This window comes from Carcharodon carcharias, chromosome 5, assembly GCF_017639515.1.
Source record: "Carcharodon carcharias isolate sCarCar2 chromosome 5, sCarCar2.pri, whole genome shotgun sequence".
Lineage (NCBI taxonomy): Eukaryota > Metazoa > Chordata > Chondrichthyes > Lamniformes > Lamnidae > Carcharodon > Carcharodon carcharias.
The window spans coordinates 149,709,791-149,730,749 of NC_054471.1; the positions used below are offsets into that span (position 1 = coordinate 149,709,791).

Below are 20,959 nucleotides of genomic sequence, written 5' to 3' on the forward strand. Positions count from 1 at the left end.
TCTTGCAGCAAAACCCAGGAGATGATTGACCTCCAACAGCCATAACCATCTTCCTTTGTACTAGGTATGATTGCACCCAGTAGAGAGTTTTCCCCCTGATTCCCATTAACTCCAGCTTTGCTATGGTTCCATGATGCCACACAGTCAAGTGCTGCCTTGATGTCAAGGACAGTCACTCTCACCTCACCTCTGGAGTTCAGCTCTTTTGTCCATGTTTGGACCAAGGCTGGAATGGGGTCAGGAGCGGAGTGGTCCAGGCGGAGCTCAAACTGAGCGTCAGTGAGCAGGTTATTGCTGGGTAAATGCCACTTGATAGCACTATCGAAGACCCCTTCCATAATTTTACTGATGATCAAGAGTAGACTGATGGGACTAATTTGTCCGGTTTTTTGTTCTGCTTTTTGTGGGCAGGATATACCCGGCAATTTTCCACATTGCTGAATAGATGCCAGTGTTGTAGCTGTACTGGAACAGCTTGGCTAGTGGCGCAACTGGTTCTGTAGCGCAAGTCTTCAGTGCTATTGCCAGAATGTTGTCAGGGCCCATAGCCTTCGCAGTATCCAGTGCCTTCAGCTGTTTCTTGCTACCATGAGGAGTGAATCGAATTGGCTGAAGACTGCCACCTGTGATGCTGAGGACCTCAGAAGGAGCCAAGATGGATCATCCACTCAGCACTTACAGCTGAAGATGGTTGCTTCGCCATAGTATTTTGCACTGATGTGCTGGCAACCTGGGGATATATCTGGAGCCTTCTCCAGTTAATTATTTAATTGCCTATTAACATTCACAACTGGATGTGGCAGGACTGCAGAGCTTACATCTGATACCCCAGTATTGGGGAGAGTGAGATCTATAGCACTGGAACAGTCGACACCTGAACCGTGCTGGGGTTCGTGTCAACATGACCGCAAAACTAGGGAATAGAGAGGGTTTTAAACTGAATAGTGGGGGGGAAAAGAGATCAAATTTGGGAAGATGTGGTAAACCAAAGAGTAGAGACAAAGCAAGAGAGGCAGTTATTAACATGGGAAATGATAAACAGACTGTGACAGGAAGGGACAGAGAGTACAATTCTAAGAGCAAATCAGCAAATAAGGCTAGACACTAAAACATAATATAAGGACATAATTAAAGGCTCTGTATCTAAACCCATGTAGCATTCGAAACAAAACAGATAGGGCAAATAGAAATAACTAAGTATGGCTTGATAGCCATTTCAGAGACATCGTTACAGGATGACAGATTGGGACCTGAATATTGAAGGGTATGTGACATTTAGGAAGGACAGAAAGTTATGAAAATGTGGAGGGATGGCTCTGTTAATTAATGATGGCATTATCACAGTAGAGTGGGATGACCTAGTTCAGGAAACCAGGATGTAGAAGCAGTTTGGGTTGAGATGAAGAATGAGAAAGGCAAGAAGTCACTTGTGGGAGCGGTGTACAGCCCTCCTAATTGTGACTACACAGTAGGACACAGAATAAAGAATAAAAATGTAGCAATAATCTTGGGGGGGTTTTAATTTACATATAGACTAGAAAAATCAAATGGGCAAAGGCAGCATAGGTGAGATCATAGAATCTTTTCAGGATAGTTTCTTTGAACGGCACATTCTGGAGCTAACCAGTGAGCAGGCTATACTAGACCTGGTATTAAGCAATGAGGTAGGATTAATTGATAACTTCATTGTGAAGGCACTGCTAGGTAGAAGCGATCATAATATGATCGAGTTTTACATTCATTTTGAGGGAGAAACAATTGCATTGAAACTAATATTTTAAACTTAAATAAGGGCAATTATGAGGGCACGAAAGCAGAGCTGGTAAATTAGTTTAAGAGATAGGTCAATAGAAGTTCAGTGGCAGGCATTTAAAGGAGCATTTCAGAATACACAGAATAGATACATTCCAATGAGAAAGAAAAATTCCAAGGGGAAGGCCCACCATTCATGATTAACTAAATAAGTTAAAGGCCGTGTCAAATTTAAAGAAAAAACATATCATTACACAAAGACAGGTGGCAGGTCAGAAGGCTGGAAAGAATATAAAGAACAGCAAAGAGTGACAAAAAGATTAATAAGGAGGGAAATATTAGTGTATGAGAGAAAGCTAGCTAGTAATATAAAGATGGATAGTAAGAGTTCCTATAGATATTTAAATAAAAGAATTAACAAGGTGAGCGTTGGCCCTATAGAAAGTGCATCTGGGGAATTGATAACGGAAAATAGGGGGATGGCGGATGAATTAATCAGGGATTTTGCTTCGGTCTTCAATATAGACGACACAAGTAACATCCCAGAAATAGCTGTAAATTGGGGAATGGAAGGGAGGAACTCAGGAAAATTACAATCACCAGGGAAGTGGCATTGAGCAAATTGTTGGGGCTACGGGCTGATAAATCCCCAGGTCCAGATGGATTTTACCCTAAGGTCTTGAAAGAAGTGGCTAGTGAGATGGTTGATGAACTGGTTTTGATTTTCCAAAATTCCCTAGATTCAGGGAAGGTTCCATTGGATTGGAAAATATCAAATGTAACTTCTTTATTCAAAAATACAGGGAGACGGAAAACAGGAAACTACAGGCCAGTTAGCCTAACATCTGTCATAGCGAAAATGTTAAAAGGTATTATTAAAGATGTTATAACAGGACACTTTGAAAAATTCAAGGCAATCAAGCACATTCAACATGGTTTTGTAAAAGGGAAATGATGTTTAATCATTTTATTGGAGTTCTTTGAGGAGTCACATTTGTTGTGGATAAAGGGGAATTGGTGGATGTACTGTACTTAAATTTCCAGAAGGCATTTGATAAGGTGCTAATTCAAAGGTTATTGCAGAAAATAAAAGCTCATGGTGTAGGGATGACATATTGGCATGGATAGAAGATTGGCTAGCCAATAGGAAACAAAGTTAGGATAAATGGGTCTTTTTCTTGTTGGCAGAATGTAATGAGTGGTGTGCCACAGGGGTCAGTGCTGGGCCCTCAACTTTATTCAACTTATATAAATGCCTTGGATGAAGGGGCCTAAGGTAAGGTTGCTAAATTTGCTGATGACACAAGGATAGGTAGGATAGTAAATTGTGAAGAGGACGTAAGGAGGCTACAAAAGGATATAGATAGGTTAAGTGAATGGGCAAAGATCTGGCAAATGGAGTATAATGTGGGCAAGTGTGAAATTGTCCATTCTGGTAGAAAGAATGAAAAAGAAGCATATTATCTACATGGTGAGAAATTGCAGAGCTCAGATGCAGAGGGATCTGGATGTCCTAGTGCATGAATCTGAAAAGGCTAGTATGCAGGTACAGAAAGTAATTAGGAAAGCTAACAAAATGTTATTGTTTATTGTGAGAAGAATTTAATACAAAAATAGGGAGGTTCTGCTTCAGTTGTACAGGGCACTTGTGAGACTACATCTGGAATACTGTGTTCAGTACTGGTCTCCTCATTTAAGGAGGAGTTCAAAGAAGGTTTACTAGACTAATACCTGGAATAAGCAGCTTGTCTTATGAGGAAAGGCTGGACAGGCTAGGCTTGCATCCACTGGAGTTTAGAAGAGTAAGAGGCGACTTGATTGAAACATAGAAGATCCTGAGGGGGTCTTGATGGGGTGGATATGGAGAGGATATTTCCTCTTGTGGCAGAATTTAGAACTAGGGGTTATTGTTTAAAAATAAGAGGTCGCTTATTTAGACAGAGATGAGGACAAATTCTTTCACTCAGACAGTCATGAGTCTTTGGAACTCCCTTTCTCAAAAGGCAGTGGAAGCAGGGTCTTTGAATACTTTTATGGCAGAGCTAGACAGATTCTTGATTAATAAAGGGGTGACACGTTATTGGGATTAGGGAGGAATGTGGGTTGAGGTTCCATTCAGATCAGCCATGATCTTACTGAATGGTGGAGCAGGATCGAGGGGCCGAATGGTCTACTCCTGCTCCTAATTCGTATGTTCTTTTGTATGTTACTACGGTTCGTTGGTTGTGGGATTGCTCTGTCTATCGCTTGCTGCTTACACTGTTTGACATGCAAGTAGTCCTGCATTGAAGCATTACCAGGTTGACACCTCATTTTTAGGTATGCCTGATACCACTCCTGGTATGTCCCCCTGCACTCTTTATTGAACCAGATTTGATCCCCTGGCTTGATGATAATGGTAGAATGGGGGATATGCTAGGCCATGAGGTTACAGATAGTGTTCGAGTACAATTCTGCTGCTGCTGATGGCCCACAGCACCTCATGGATGTCCAGTGCTGAGTTTCTAGATCTGTTCAAACCCTATCCCATTTAGCACAGTGGTAGTGCCACACCACATGATGGAGGCTATCCTCAATTTCAAGACAGGACTTTGTCTCCACAAGGACTGTGCAGTGGTCATTCCTACCAATACTGTCATGGACAAATGCAGTTGTGGCAGGCAGGTTGGTGAGGATGGAGTCAAGTATGTTTTTCCCTCTTGTTGGTTCCCTCACCACCTGCTGCAGACCCTGTCTAGTAACTATGTCTTTTAGGACTCGGCCAGTTCGGTCAGTAATGGTGCTACCGAGCCACTCTTGGTGATGGAGATTGAAGTCCCTCACCCAGAGAACATTCTGTGCCCTTGCCATCCTCATTGCTTCCTCCAAGTGGTGTTCAACATGGAGAAGCACTGATTCATCAGCTGAGTGAGGGCAGTACATGTAATCAGCAGGAGGTTTCCTTGCCCATGAGACTTCATGGGGTCCGGAGTCGTTGTTGAGGACTCCCATGGCCAACTCCCTCCTGACTGTATACCACTGCCACCTCTCCTGCCGGTGGTGATGGTAGTGTCTGGGACATTATCTATCTGTAAGATATGATCCCATGAGGATGACTATGTCAGGCTGTTGCTTGACTAGTCTGAGACACAGCTCTCCCAATTTTGGCACTAGTCCCCAGCTATTAGTGAGGAGGACCTTGCAGGATTGACAGGGCTGAGTGTGCCGTTGTCGTTTCCGGTGGTTTGGTTTCATTCCTTTTTTGTAACTTGGTTGGAATGGCTTGCTAGGCCATTCCAGATGGCATTTAAGAGTCAACAACACTGCTGTGGATCTGTAGTCACATGTAGGCCAGACCAGGTTAGGATGACAGATTTCCTTTCCTAAAGGGCATTAGTGAATCAGATGGATTTTTACAAAAATCGGCAGTGGTTCCACGGTCATCAGTAGACTTTTAATTCCAGATTTTTATTGGATTCAAATTCCACCATCTGCCATGGCAGGATTCGAACCCAGATTCCAATGCATCTTTGGATTACTAGTCTAGCAACAATACCACTACACCATCACCTTCCCCTGGATCCTGCCAATTTTACCTGATTTCTTGGGATTTAGATGTGTCATTGGTAATGGAGTATTTCACAAATGCTTATTGTATGTTCTATTTTTATCAAGAGAGTGTAGAAAACTAATTAAGGTGGTATTTATGCTATGCTACGGGTCTGAACTGCAGTGAGCGGTCTGTAACGTGGGAGTTATATTGCTGCCTGACTGCAAATCTGCATTCTCACTATGGTGATGAAGTGGTATGCATGCAGATAAAACCTAAATGTTTTAAGAGCATGGGTAGTGGAGTCCAAACTAAAAACATTTTACAAAAAAATACTGCTGTAGTTTATAAAGTAAACCAAATCTGCAAAGCAGTCTCTTGGCTGTTTTTTTTTAAACACAACTTGACATTGCATTGTAGTTCTCTTCAAGTTGGTATGAGGTCCAACTATCAAGGACATCCTCTGTCCGATTCCACAGCATCACTTAGCTTTGTAAAAAAAAATGAAATAAAAAGGTAAAACCATAAAGGCTGCATACATATTTTTATCCATCTGAGCTTCCACAATACCTAACCCATTCAATACGCATTCAAAATATAATAATTATTTTTATTTCTTTTTAGCAAACATTACTTATATTTATTGACATGTTCTTGCCCTACGTGCTATGTACTCTCTTGTAGCTTTCTTTTGTACTCAGAATTATTTACTATGCCGCCTCATTTAGTATTACATGCAAATTTGGAAACCACTCCTTCTCCAAATCATTGATGTGCTCAGAAACAGAAGCTTTTCCACGGAAGCCTGTGGAACACCTCGACCCACTTTCAGCCACTCTGAGGACAGTCCTTTCCTCTCACTCTCCGTTTTCTTCTGGTAGCCAGTTTTTAATCCAATTTATGACTCCTCCCCGAGTTCCATAATCTTAATTCTGTCCAGCAGCCACCTGTGTGGAACCTTCCCAAAAGCTTTCTGACACCTCATGTACACCGTATTCGGAAGTATAAAAACAGATTGTAAGAATTTTTACAGGTACATTAAAAGGAGAGTAGCTAAAGTAAATGTTGGTTGCTCAGAGTCAGAGGCATGGGAAACGAAAAAAATGCCAGAAACATTGAACAAATATTTTATGTCAGTCTTCACAACAGAAGACACAAATTACATGCCAGAACTTGAGGGTAACCAAGGAAAAAAGAAGAGACAGAAACACAAGGTAATTACTATCAGCAGAGAAGACGTACTGGAGAAACCTAAGGGACTAAAATCCAACAAATCCCCAGGACCTTTTTTTTTCATTCATTCTTAGAATGTAAGTGTAACAAGGCCAGCACTTAATGCCCATCCCTAATTGTCCGCGAGGTGGTGGTGGTGAGCTGATTTCTTGAATTGCTGCAGTTCATGGGGTGTAGGTACTCCAGAGTACATGATGACCTGGCTCCTGGTGTTCAGTGGCATAGTGGTAATGTGGCTGGACCAGTAATCCAGAGGCCCAGGCTAATACTCTGGAGACAGAGGTTCAAATCCCACAATAGCAGCTAGTAGAATTTGAATTCAGATTAATAAATCTGGAATATAAAGCTAGTCTCACTAATCACCCAGAGGGTGTTGGGAATCTGGAGCTCATTGTCTGAAAGAGTGGTAGAGGCAGAAACCCTCATAACATTTAAGAAGTATTTGGATGTGCACTTGCAATACCATGGCATACAAGGCTATGGGCCTAGTGCTGGAAAATGGGATTAGGATAGTTAGGTACTTGTTTGACCAGTGCAGACTTGATGGACCGAAGGTCCTTTTTCTGTGCTGTAGACCTCTATGACTCTATGGTGACCATGAGATTCTCATCGATTGTCATAAAAATCCATCTGGCTCACTAATGTCCTTTAGGGAAGGCGCCATCCTTATCTGGTCAGGTCTACATGTGGCTCCAGACCCACAGCAATGTGGTTAACTCTTAACTCCTCTGCAATGATTCAAGGGCAATTAGGGATGAGCAACAAATGCTGGCCTTGCCGGCGATGCCCACAGCCCATTAAAGAATAAAGAAAAATCCTAGTGTTTTGAAAGAAGTAGCTACAGAGATAGTGGATGCACTGGCTTTGATTTTCCAAAATACTTAGTTCTAGAACAGTCCCAGCATATCGAAGTTAGTAAATGTAACACTGCTAATCAAGAAAAGAGAGCAAGAGAAAACAGGGAACTGTAGGCTAGTTAGCCTGTCATCAGTCATTGGGAAAATGCTAGAATATATAACAAAGAAAGTTTTAACAAGGCACTTATAAAATCAGAGCATGAGTGGACAAAGTCAGCATGGTTTTACAAAAGAGAAATCGCATTTAACAAATTTATTAGAGCTTTTTGAGGATGTAACTCATAAGATGGATAAAGGGGAACCAATAGATCTAGTATACTTAGATTGCCAGAAGGCATTCACTAAGTTGCCACACAAAAGGTTAAAACACAAGATGAGGGCTCACGAAGTTGGGGATAATATATTAACATAGACAGAAGATTAGTTAATGGACAAGAAGTAAAAAGCAGGAATTAAACAGAGTATTTTCAAGTTGGCAGGCCAAGACTAGCTGTGCTGTGGCTTCAGCTATTTACATTCTATATCAATGACTGAGAAAAATAAACTGGGAGTAATGTATCTAGAACAAAAACAGAATTAGCTGGAAAAACTCAGCAGGTCTGGCAGCATCGGCGGAGAAAAGAGTTGACGCTTCGAGGCCTCATGACCCTTCAACAGAACTAGGTGAATCCAAGGAGAGGGGTGAAATATAAGCTGGTTTAAGGTTGGGGGGGAGGTGGGGGGAGAGAAGTGGAGGGGGTGGTGTGGTTGTAGGGACAAGCAAGCAATGATGGGAGCAGATAATCAAAAGATGTCACAGACATCACTGCTTGCTTGTCCCTACAACCACACCACCCCCTCCACTTCTCTCCCCCCACCTCCCCCCCAACCTTAAACCAGCTTATATTTCACCCCTCTCCTTGGATTCACCTAGTTCTGTTGAAGGGTCATGAGGACTCGAAACGTCAACTCTTTTCTTCTCCGCCGATGCTGCCAGACCTGCTGAGTTTTTCCAGGTAATTCTGTTTTTGTTTTGGATTTCCAGCATCCGCAGATTTTTGTTTTTATCTCTATAGTAATGTATCTAGGTTTGCTGATGATACAATGCAATATGAACATAGCTGTGAGGAGGACATAAAAAGGCTGCAAAGACAGATTAAGTGTGTGGGCAAAAGGTGGCAGATAGAAGCTTTTTAAAATATTGATGTTCAGAGGGATTTGGGTATAATTGTACAAGAGACACAGAAAGTTAACCTGCAAGAGGGGAGGCTGTGGCATAGTGGTATCTGGGTGAGTAAACCAGAGACTCTGCTCTGGGGACCTGGGCTCAAATCCCACCACAGCAGAGGGTGAAATCTGAATTTAATAAAAATCTGGAATTAAAAGTTGATTATCGATTGATATAAAAATCCACCTGGCTCACTAATGTCCTTTAGGGAAGTAAATTTGCCATCCTTACCTGGCCTGGCCTACATGTGACTCCAGATCCACAGCAATGTGGTTCACACTTAACTGCCCTCAGCAAGTCATTCAGATGTATCAATCCACTTGTACCACCTGGCATCGACCTAGGCACTGGAAACGGCAACAGCAAACTCAACCCTGTGGACCCTGAAAACCCTGTCGGCCCTCCTTACTAACATCTGAGAGCTGTCTCACAGACTACTGAAGCAACACAGAAACATACCTTACAGGCCATGAGTAGAGGTTGAGCAGGTTGGTCTGTACTATTTGGAGTTTAGAAGAATGAGAGGCGACCTTATTGAAACATATAAGATTCTTAGGGGGCTTGACAGGGTGGGTGCTGAGGTTGCATCCCCTTGTGGGAGAGTCTCAGACCAGAGGGCATAATCTCAGGATAAAGAGGCGCCCATTTAAAATAAAGATGAGGAATTTCTTCCCCCGGGGGTAGTGAATCTGTGGAATTCTTTACCGCAGAGGACTGTAGAGGTTAGGTCGTTAAGTATATTCAAGGCTGAGATAGACAGATCTTTAATCAGTCAGGGAATCAAGGGTTATGGGGAAAAGGCAGGAAAGTGGAGTTGAGGATTATCAGATCAGTCATGGTCTCATTGAATGGCGGAGCAGAATCAATGGGCCGAATGGCCTACTTCTGCTCATATGCCTTATGGTCTTATCCAACCCGGCCAATTACCGCCCCATCAGTCTATTCTCGATCATCAGGAAAGTAATGGAAAGAGTCATCAACAGTGCTATCAAGCGGCACTTGCTTAGCAATAACCTGCTCACTGACTCCCAGTTTGGGTTTTGCCAGGGCCACTCAGCTTCTAATCTCATTACAGCCTTAGTTCAAACATGGACAAGACAGCTGGACTCCCGAGGTGAGGTGAGAGTGACTGCTCTTGACATCAAGGCTGCATTTGACCAAGTGTGGCATCAAGGAGCCCATGCAAAATTGGAGTCATTGGGATCAGGGGGGAAAACTCTCCACTGGTTGGAGTCATACCTAGCATAAAGGAAGATGGCTGTGGTTGTTGGAAGTCAGTCATCTCAGCTCCAGGACATCACTGAAGGAGTTCCACACGGCGGTGTCCTCGGCCCAACCATCTTCAGCTGCTTCATCAATGACCTTAAGGTCAGGAGTGGGGATGTTCGCTGATGGTTGCACAATATTCAGCACCATTTATGACTCCTCAGATACTGAAACAGTCCATGTCTGAATGCACCAAGGCCTGGACAATATCCAGGTTAGGGCTGACAAGTGGCAAGTAACATTCGCGCCACACAAGTGGCAATGACCATCTCCAACAAGAGAGAATCCAACCATCGCTCCTTGTCGTTCAATGGAATTACCATCGCTGAATCCCCCACTATCAATGTCCTGGGGGTTACCATTGACCAGAAACAGCCATATAAACACTGCAGTTACAACAGCAGGTCAGAGGAAAGAAATCGTGCGACGAGTAACTCACCTCCTGACGTCTCAAAGTCTGTCCATCATCTACAAGGCACAAGTCAGGAGTGTGATGGAATTCTCCCCACCTTCCTGTATGAGTGCAGCTCCCACAACACTCAAGAAGCTTGACACCATCCAGGAAAAAGCAGCCCGCTGTTTGGCATTACATCCACAAACATTCACTCCCCCCATCACCAACGCACAGTAGCAGCAGTGTGTACCATCTACAAGATGCACAGCAGAAATTCATCAAGGCTCCTTTGCAGCACCTTCCAAATCTACAACCACTACCATTTAGAAGGACAAGGGCAGCAGATAGATGGGAATACCACCACCTGGAGGTTCCCCTCCAAGTCATTCACCATCCTGGAAATATATCGCCGTTCCCTCGCTGTCGCTGGGTCAAAATCCTGGAACTCCCTTCCTAACAGCACTGTGCTTGTGCCTACACCAAATGGACTGCAGCAGTTCAAGAAGGCAGCTCAGCACCACCTTCTCAAGGGCAACTAGGGATGGGCAATAAATTCTGGCCCAGCCAGCGATGCCCACAACCCGTGAATGAATTTTAAAAAATCCATCCAGATTCCAGGGGAGTTGCAACGATGGGGGCAAGTCCACAGGTCAAACAAGTATGATTGTCCACAGTCTTAAATCATACAGAAAGTAAAATCAAAAAGCAATGGAACCACTCAAACAAGAGTGTTTTGTAAAATCCTTTCAGATATTGTGTTAAACTGGTCGTACAATTTCTAAGACAAGCACTTCTTTCATTTAAAAAAATACATAAATAGCGTTAAGCAATTCTCTGTCAGTGCCAATCACCACAGGGGTTCCTACCTCAATTTTTGTGCGGTAAACGACCAGACGTCGGAGACCTGAGATCTTAGCAATATGGCAGAAAGCCCGAGTGTTTAGTTTATCACAGGATGAAAGGTTCAGCTCCTGGAGGTTTGGGCACATCTGAGCAATAACCTCGAGGCAAGTTTCATTCAGGAAGTGGCAGCAGGCCAACTCCAGACGCACCAGCTCAAATCCACACACTTGCATGAATCTGCACAGGAAGCACAGCAATCATAGGGTTAAATCCTGTCAAAGTAGTAGGCGTCAAGCTGTGAGCGTATGCGCCAGACATCACATAAAGAGGCAACGTCAGGAGTAAGCTATAGAAAAACAGCAGATGTTACACTGGAAGTGAAAAGGTGCAAAGTTCTGAATTAATATATGGAACAGATCTGAAAATGGGTTACTGCTTGCAGATATATTCATTCAATAGGTAAACTGACACCTTAATTAAAGCAGTGAAATACTGCTGCTTATTATTTTTAAAAATGATCCAACCTGTCGATTAGAAAATTCAGTTCATAGATGAAATAAAACAAGCATGCAAAAACAAATGCCACAGTATGATGAACAGTTTTAGCAACAATGTTATGCCATCTTTCACTTCCAGATGCTGACTGACCTATTGTGCATTTTTGGCATTTCCTGTTTTTATCTCAGATAATATGGGAAGTAAAATGCACTTTATTAGCACTTTATTTAAATGAAAAATAAACAAGCGACTACGAAGAAAGACTGGCTCTGTCAACGTCATTCAGTAATAGCATAGGCAAGAACAGTTAAAGTGATCTGCAAAGTATAATGTATGGTAACAAAAAAGTAATAAACAAAAATTAGTTTCTAATTTGGCAAGACCTCTAAAATATGCTACAACCAATACAAACATTTGAGTAACAGCAAAATACTCAGAAAAGGTGCAATTAAATACATACTTTGGTTCTGTCTTCACAAAGGAAGACACAAATAACATACCAGAAATGTTGGGGAACACAGGGTTTAGTGAGAGGGAGGAACTGAAAGAAATCAGTATGGTGGGAATGGTGTTGGAGAAACTGATGGGATTGAAGGCCGATAAATCCCCAGGGCCTGATAATCTACATCCCAGAGTACTTAAGGAAGTGGCCCTAGAAATAGTGGATGCATTGGTGGTCACCTTCCGAGATTCTATAGACTCTGGAACAGTTCCTACAGATTGGATTAGTTAATGTAACCCCACTATTTAAAAAGGGAGGCAGAGAGAAAATAGGGAATTATAGTCCAGTCAGCCTGACGTCGGTAGTGGGGAAAATTCTACAGTCCATTGTAAAAGATTTAATAGCTGAGCATTTGGAAAACAGTGGCAGAATCGGACAGAGTCAGCATGGATTTACAAAAGGGAAATCATGCTTGACAAATCTACTGGAATTTTTCGAGAATGTAACTAGTAGAGTTAATGAGGGGGAGCCAGTGGATGTGGTTTATTTGAATTTTAAGAAGGCTTTTGACAGAGTCCCACATAAGAGATTAACGTGTAAATTGAAAGCACATGGAACTGGGGGTAGTGTATTGAGATGGATAGAAAACTGGTTGGCAAACAGGAAACAAAGAATAGGAATAAATGGGTCTTTTTCTGAATGGCAGGCAGTGACTAGTGGGGTACCGCAGGGATCGGTGCTAGGACCCCAGTTATTCACAATATATACTAATGATTTAGATGAGTGAGCTAAATGTAATATGTCCAAATTTGCAGATGACACAAAGCTGAGTGGGAGGGTGAGCTGTGAGGAGGATACAGAGATGCTTCAGAGTGATTTGAACAAGCTAAGTGGGCAAATGCATAGCAGATGCAATATTATGTGGATAAATGTGAGGATAAATGTGAGGTTATCAACTTTGGTAGCAAAAGCGGGGAGGTAGATTATTATCTGAATGGCTATAAATTGAGAGGGGAATGTGCAACGAGACCTGGGTGTCCTCATACACCAGTCGTTGAAGATAAGCATGCAGGTGCAACAGGTGGTAAAGAAGGCAAATGGTATGTTTGCATTCTTAGTGAGAGGATTTGAGGACAGGAGCAGGGATGTCTTGCTGCAATTATACAGGGCCTTGGTGAGACCACACCTGGAATATTGTGTGCAGTTTTGGTCTCCTTATCTGAGGAAGGATGTTCTTGCTATAGAGGGAGTGCAGCGAAGGTTTACCAGACTGAATCCTGGGATGGCAGGACTGACATATGAGGAGGGATTGAGTCGATTAGGATTATATTCGCTGGAATTCAGAAGAATGAGGGGGGATCTCATAGAAACCTTTAAAATTCTAACAGGACTAGACAAGGTAGATGTAGGAAGGATGTTCCTGATGGTAGGGGAGTCCAGAACCAGGGGTCACAATCTGAGGATACAGGGTAGAACATTTAGGACTGAGATGAGGAGAAATGTCTTCACCCAGAGAGTGGTGAGCCCGTAGAATTCACTACCACAGAAAGTAGCTGAGGCCAAAACATTGTATGTTTTTAAGAAGGAGTTAGACATAGCTCTTGGGGCAAAAAGGATCAAAGGATATGGGGAGAAAGCGGGAGCAGGCTATTGAGTTGGATGATCAGCCATGATCATAATGAATAATGGAGTAGACTTGAAGGGCTGAATCGCCTACTCCTGCTCCTATTTTCTATGTTTCTATGTTTGTTAGATTTAGAAAGGAAGGAAAGAGAGTCACTGTTAAGTTAATTGAAAAATTTGGAAAATCAACACAGTATGAATATATTAATGAATGTTTGTTGCAGGAAGTCAGAAGCTGATTTTGGTCAAATGTATGTCCCCAAATCCGCTTAAATTGCAACGTGTTAATCCTTGTTAGAATAATTCCTGCTTTTCTGCAATGTTAGAAGATAGTGAGTTTTGTAGACATTGCTTTGACGCTCTGTGATTATGGTTTTTACATTTTGAATTAAGGAGGAAGCAAAGAGCTCGTAATTAAAAATATTTAAAGACAATTTTGATTAGTCTGGGAGCACAGCATCTTCCAACACAGTCTGCTATAGAATGGAGTTAATAGAGGTTGTGCAAACGATTCCCCTTTCAGTAGCACATCAAACCTCAGGTAGACTGCTTGTTATGTACTTTTCAAACTCCAGTGAACATCTGCAGGCAGAACTTCCAACTTAACCACTTCCTCAAAAGGGATATGTGGCCTGGCCAGGCCTGTTTAGAGGGATCAAAAGGGATTTCATGCCCTAAATTAAAAATAAAGACAAATTGAAAAACAGAGAGGTGTTGAATTAAACTTAACAATTTCAAATATACTTAGTACTCAAATGGACAGAATATTCATAAACCCCTTCAAAAAGTAAGGTATTACTAGTATCAGAGGCGCTGCGAAAAATAATACAATTGTTTTACTGGGAAAGAGTTCCTAAAACAACAACCACCACAGACAAACTAAAGGATGTACTTAATAAAAAAAAACACTAATGGATGGCCCAACATGAAATGTCTCAGCTCTTGAGGTACCTGAGCCTTGTTATCAGGCAGAGAGAGAACTGAGGCCTATTACCCTCTGATCACTGTTGCACATTTCCATTTGCCGAAGCAGCGTGAGGTGCACTGGGAACCAGCATACAAATTGTGCACTGAGTGTATCGAAGCTAACAGCTCCCTATAATGTAGCTTCACTGTCGTAGTGATGCTCCAGGAGGCCAGTGCCCATTTGGAATAGATACTTTAGGGGAGGCCAGTTCACCAAAAAAAAAACATTTTCCTCCTGTGTGACCTTCTTTTTCCAATAGGGTCAAATCTACTTCACTTATTTGACCTATAAAGTCATTGTCCCCTCTACTGATATTCTGTCAAAGAGACATGCTCTAAGAGCAGCCAGCAGCCCTTCAACAGCTAATGGTACTTGCCATTCTCAGTGTGTCATCGATAGGCACTAGGAATACCACAAACATATTTAAATGAGCTGCCTTGCATCACTGAATGAGGTCAACTCAACAACCACAGGCTGCTTCACCAGGCTATAGTATAATCTTGATGGTGTCTGATCACTAATGAAATGCTCGGATGTTTAACACTCTTTGGTGCCTGCAGTAAATTAATTTTACTCACGAGTTACATTAACACTGACCTGCTGAATCCTTGCATGGATATAGATCCCCTATTCCCAGTCCAAGACAGATTTAAACACTGCACAAGAGCGCAGCGTGACTGTAGGTGCTCCAGAGAGGTATCATCCAGACCCGCCCAGTAAGGTTGTAAACTGAGCTGAACATACTGAAGAGGATCATAGCAGTGTTGGTACAGCAATTTGCAGGTCTGTGCCAACTGGCAAAGATCTGGCACTGTCAGGTGACTGAGTATCAGCTGGATTAACTGTGGGGGAAAAGCAAACAGCAGAATGAAAACAAGGTACACCTTCATTACATTCTACTCTCGTATATTCTTATACATGAGAAAACAGCAGCTTTCATCAAATAGGACATTACATTAGAATTTCAATCTTTTGGGGAAATCTGAACATTTGGAAGGGGAAGTCTGTTCACAGACTATGCTGATTGCCCGGGACAAAAAGCACTTGCCAGCCAGTGGTGCTCTCTTCCCCCAGTGCATTCGATGTGAGCGTAGTTTGCGTAGCTTTGAAACATGCTATGTTAACAAATCAGCCCCCCACACCCCCTTATTTTCCCCATCAATTTACTCCTCTTTTGAAGGCTTTGATTCCTTTCAGGGCACTGTTCAATAAATCATCCAAGTGGTTCTTAATATTGTGACAAGTTGGCAGTGCCCACAAACTAATCCACTAGTATAATCATGCCGATACTTGACATCCACACAGCCAGATCAGCGATCAAGAGTGAAATTTTTCACTCCTCCATATAATAGGAGTGAATCATATTGTCCCTTCTGCCAACTTTTCAGTTGAGATTAGTGAACTCAGCACAGACCAGGGATCAAACCCAGCATCTTATCAACTCACTGTATAATGCACTGAGTGACCACAGGAACGCTGGAGAAAGCTACTATTATCAATGGCCAAAATCTTTTAGTCTTACTTACAGAATACAATTCAAGACATGTGTAAGAGAAATACAGAGGCACATAACCTTGCTGAGAAGATGCCTAGGATCCAGAATTATCCTTAATGATGCCCAATGGCTAGTCACCAAGTGTGCCACTCAGGGACCAATATGGCAGCCGATATACACATTATTCCATACAGGTGAAGGCATTAGTGAGTGCGTATTCAGCTAATGTCTGTCAGATGTATGCAGAGTAAGCAGATCATGGCATCAATCAGTGAGTAACGCTGATTTGATGTCAGCGCTGCCAATTTGGAGCCCAATGCTTTAGCTCATGCCATCTCTCAACCTTGCACAGCTGAGCACGTGTTTGGCAGCAGGATCACCCCACCAACAGTTCCATTTAAACGGATCATCAACTACTTACAAGTTAGTTGCCGGTTAATTTCTTCCGGCTGTTGGTACAATTCTACAAATGTTTGGTGGTTTCCATAGTTGCTTCAGGTTGCAAAAGTCATGAGGGAATGGTGTGGCAAGTACTGAAAAGGTTTTGGAAATTTTAAAACCTCTGCATTAATAAGTTGCTCCCAGAAATGGTGCATTCCCCTTGGAATACAGCATGACTGTGAGAATGAGCAAAGGTAACGCAGAGCAGGCCAAGCTGACAGAAAGGGTTGGAGGGAGGGGAGAGGAAGGGAAGGTAGTGGAGGCTATCTAGGTAGGCCTCTAATACACATGATATATGTGAAGAATTATTTAAGATTAAATACTAGTAACTAAACTCTAATTCCCCAATTACCAACAGTCCTATACACCTTACTGTCTGTCTTTCAGTGATCATCACTGTGCTGGCCACAATACAAAAATAAAAGCCAAAATAAAGATTCCAAACCAAATTTAGAAATGAAACTATGCCATAATGCATACGAATATAACAAATTATAATTGGGCATTTCTGTAGCGCCCGTCTTCCATGTGCCCTTGCCTGTCCTAGTGCTGAGTTTTGGTGAAGGAGGCAGCAAATGGTCCCAGAGGATGGCCTAGACCAAGTCCCAGGCTAGAAGGCCTGACTTAAGGCTGCACCAACTCTGCATGACTGTCGACATTCTGGGCTGGCCTGTTGGAAGGCAGCAAGGGCACTGGCAGAGTGGCAGGAGGGGGAGCATAATGATGTGGTTTTGAGAGAGGACAGCAGGTTTGCATTCCACAGAACCACTGGCACTCTCCTCAGCAATCTGCAAGACCCTGCAAGCCCCTTTGAACACTGGTGTCCACAGCTATGATGGCAGCAGTCTGAGCTTACAAGACAACAAAGTAAGCCTACATGGCTTCAGTCTGAGCTTCCACTGCAGCACTCTCAGATGCTGGGTGGAACTGAGTGAGCTGCAAAGGAAGCTGAAACATCGGCTATCACTCACTGCAATCTGGGGATGATGACTTCCATGCTGAAGCTCCAAGCTCTAGGCAAAGCCCTTTGCCAGTTGGTGCTGGACTCCTCCATGCTTGTTAATATTGAAGCTTTCTGGCAGACAATGCACCAAGCCTTGTGCATAGCCATCAGGTGTTCTTCTGTGCGCTGCTCCTTTAAAGTGCTCATCTGAGTCCTCTGCTGCCTAACTCATGTATGTCTTCACCCTCCTAACATCTGGGCTATCCTCCTTCCTGCACTGGCTGTAGCCCATTCATACCCAGTGTCTCACCATGTGTAAATCTTGCCTCTAAGCCAAAGCTCTAAATTATGTGTCAGTATCTGAGCTGCTGGCTGCGATTGCGGGTGATGGTGTGTCTTCATTATCACTGCCTTCTTGCTGTTCCTTCATTTCCTTGCGCTTCTTGCATATGTGAAAGGAGAAAGGCACAAGGAGAAGGTTGTGGTAAGGAGAAATGGGAGGGCAGGGGGAGAAAAAGATGAATGCTTACCCCATCTTCAGCTGATAAGTCCTAATAGTTTTTGGGATGAGGAGCAAGTGGGGTGTGAGGAGGGGGACTAAGTATGAGGATATCATCATCTTCAATTTATTCAGCTTTGCTGCCTGCCACAGGCTCAGCAATTGCTGTTCTAAAGATAGCCAGCATAATCTCCTCTGTGGAGGTTAGGACATGCCTATTCCTCTCCAATTTGCTCCTCCTGTCTCTGGTTGTGTGCTATCTTGTCCGACAAGTGAAGGGAAGTGTGTCAGTGAGTGTGCTGCAATGTGTTTGGGTGATCTGGCTGATATAGTTCAACAGCTGGCAGTGTATGCATTCTGTGAGATGTGGGTGAGGCTTGCAGCAGTGCTAATTATGTGAGGGTGAGGTGAAGCAAAGAATGTTAGGTACAAGTCCTGATTGATAGAGATTGTTGGTAGGTGAGTGATGGGGGCATGGTGAATTAAGGCATATCTGAGGCTAGCATTGCAATTGGTAGGATTTGGGATTTGAAAATGCATTCACTGATCTGGACCATTCGTGTTAGGTCATTGAATTTTTTGCAGCACTACATTTAGGTCCTCGAAGCTTGATTCCTGGCATTAAGCTCCAAGGTTATCTGCTCTCACTGTGATTTGAGCATGTGTCTGGTGGGCCTCCTGGTCCCCTGTGGACAGATGATATTTTTCCTACTTTCCACCTCCTCCACCAAGGCCTCTACTGTAAAACATTGGAGCTGGCACTCTCCCACTTTATGCCATTTTTCACTATGTCCCAGGTCAGATTCACCTGCTGCACGGCTCTCAGCATCTGATCTGGCCACATTGAACCTCCCCTTTAAAAGATGCTGACTAGTTTTAAGAAATGCTAGGAAGTCATGATTTTGGGCTCCACAGTGATGCATGCAGCCAATTAACAGCACAATCCCCATTCAGGCTATCCAATTTAGCACTCCCTGTTCTTTTGGTGAGGGGCAGGCAGAGGAAAGGACACTGAGCTGAGATTAGGGGGGAAGAAAATCAGATTCTCATTTTACTTTGTATTATTTGATCAAACACGATTTCAGAGAACATTGTTCTTCTAAGCAGCAGAAAATAAAAAACCATTTGCGCATGAAAGTATAGACTTGACAGGTTGATAGTGCCCTGACAGGAGCATTTGCAAAGTGTACTGTGGTTGTGCATGCCCTGGTGCTGAAAATGTGGAACAGCTGCTTGGTTTCTGAAGGCGTGCACACCATGCCAGTGCAAACCTGTTATCACACATGCAAATGTAGCAAGAATCCAGCATCTGTTCCACAATTTGATTTTTTCCAAGGACTTCCTTTTATTATCTTAAAAAAATTTGTTTTCACCTGTAGCAGTCAACAGTATTTTTCAGATTCCTCCTAAGTGTGGTTGCTCTAGCACGCCAGCACGGATGTCATTGGCTTTTGAAGACTATCCAAATTCATTATGTCTATAGCAAAACAGAAACTATTCATGTGAAAAAAAAAACCATGAGATTTCTTTTTAGTAAATTGGCTGTTGGGTTTGCTCTTCTTACTCACAGCTGTCCCCTTTCTCCCTAGTGGCCTATACCCTGATCAATCCCCAGGCAAAATTCTCCAGAATTCATGTCCCATTTGCTCTCAAGAGCAGCTTCCTAACCCCTTCCCACCCCCACATATCACATATCATTTGATCTTCAAACTAATACAGGTTTTCTGCAGTATTAAAATCATGCCTCATTTCTACTTACAAATTCAAACGAGAGGGGCTGAAACAGCCTTCATTTACCTCTTAACACAACCTCACTATTGGTTTGTAGGTTACTGTGAACTTCAATGTAAAGATCTATGAATATATACAATTGAGCAGAAAAGAAAACCCATGCAGTAATGGAACACAAACACAAAATGCTGGGAGCACTCAGCAAGTCAGGCAAAGCATCTGTGGAGAGAAGGTTCAAGTACATACTTCAGCAGAACTCATGCCTGGAATGTCAACCTGTCAGCTTAGTCAGGCATTTAAAGAGTGTTTCTTTTCCCAGCAGCTCCAATGGTCGAGTTCCAAACCCAAAACTGCTGGCTTCCATCTCAGCTTCTCATGTCATTGGGCAAGCGTTGTGTCACCAAGTCATGGAATGTGTACTCTTGCTATGCAGAACTGGCAGGACCAGCTCCACTCCACTAAGCTGTCTGAAGATGACCATGAAACCATTGCTGATTGTCATAAAAACCCATCTGGTTCACTAATGTCCTTTAGGGATGGAAATCTGCTGTCCTTACCTGGTGTGGCCTACATGTGACTCTACACCCACAGCAATGTGGTTGACTCTTAAATGCCCTTTGAACAAGGGCAATTGGGGATGGGCAATAAATGCTGGCCTAGCCAGCGACACCCACATCCCATGAATGAATTTAAAAGAAGTCGCAGGACCCCACCCCCACCCTCCCATCAGCCAATCATTGTGACAGCATTGGGGTCTCACATACAATCTTACTATTGCCTACTGAAAGGGGGCAGCATTGAAGATCCACTAGGTCACGGATCTGGAAAACCTATTTTCTGACTATGAAACAGATTTTGTTTTAAATCAGATTTTATTTTAAATCAGTTATCAATTTAACAAAGCACCCTCTGTGCCTCAGCTTCTGTGTCTGGTGATGGCCATTAAGATAGAAACATAGGAACATAGGACTTAGGAGCAGGGGTAGACCATTAAGCCATTTGAACCTGTTACGCCTGTTCTGCCAATCATTTATATCATGGCTGATTTGTACCACAATGTCATTTGTCCATCTTTGCTCCATAGCTCTACCCAGCAGTTGATGAATTATCCACGATTCTTTAAAGATTCCCACACTGTGTGAAAAGTTATTTTCTGATTTCACTCTGAAGTGGCCAGCTCTTGACACCTGCAAGCCAGATATGAAGTAGGCGGACATGACACTGACAACTGGGTCGCTG

The 20,959-nt window shown here is 43.0% G+C and overlaps 1 protein-coding gene across 2 annotated transcripts in view; it reads right to left on the reverse strand.

Annotated features, from left to right (window-relative positions):
* fbxl4 (F-box and leucine-rich repeat protein 4) overlaps positions 1 to 20,959 on the reverse strand; it is a 140,107-nt gene that overhangs the window by 30,054 nt on the left and 89,094 nt on the right. For both annotated transcript variants that reach the window (XM_041187945.1, XM_041187944.1), the window contains 2 exons: positions 15,209 to 15,453; positions 11,105 to 11,318 (listed from right to left, as the gene is read on the reverse strand). In XM_041187945.1, coding sequence (XP_041043879.1) covers positions 11,105 to 11,318; positions 15,209 to 15,453 — 459 coding nt within the window. The remainder of the gene's footprint in view (positions 1 to 11,104; positions 11,319 to 15,208; positions 15,454 to 20,959) is intronic.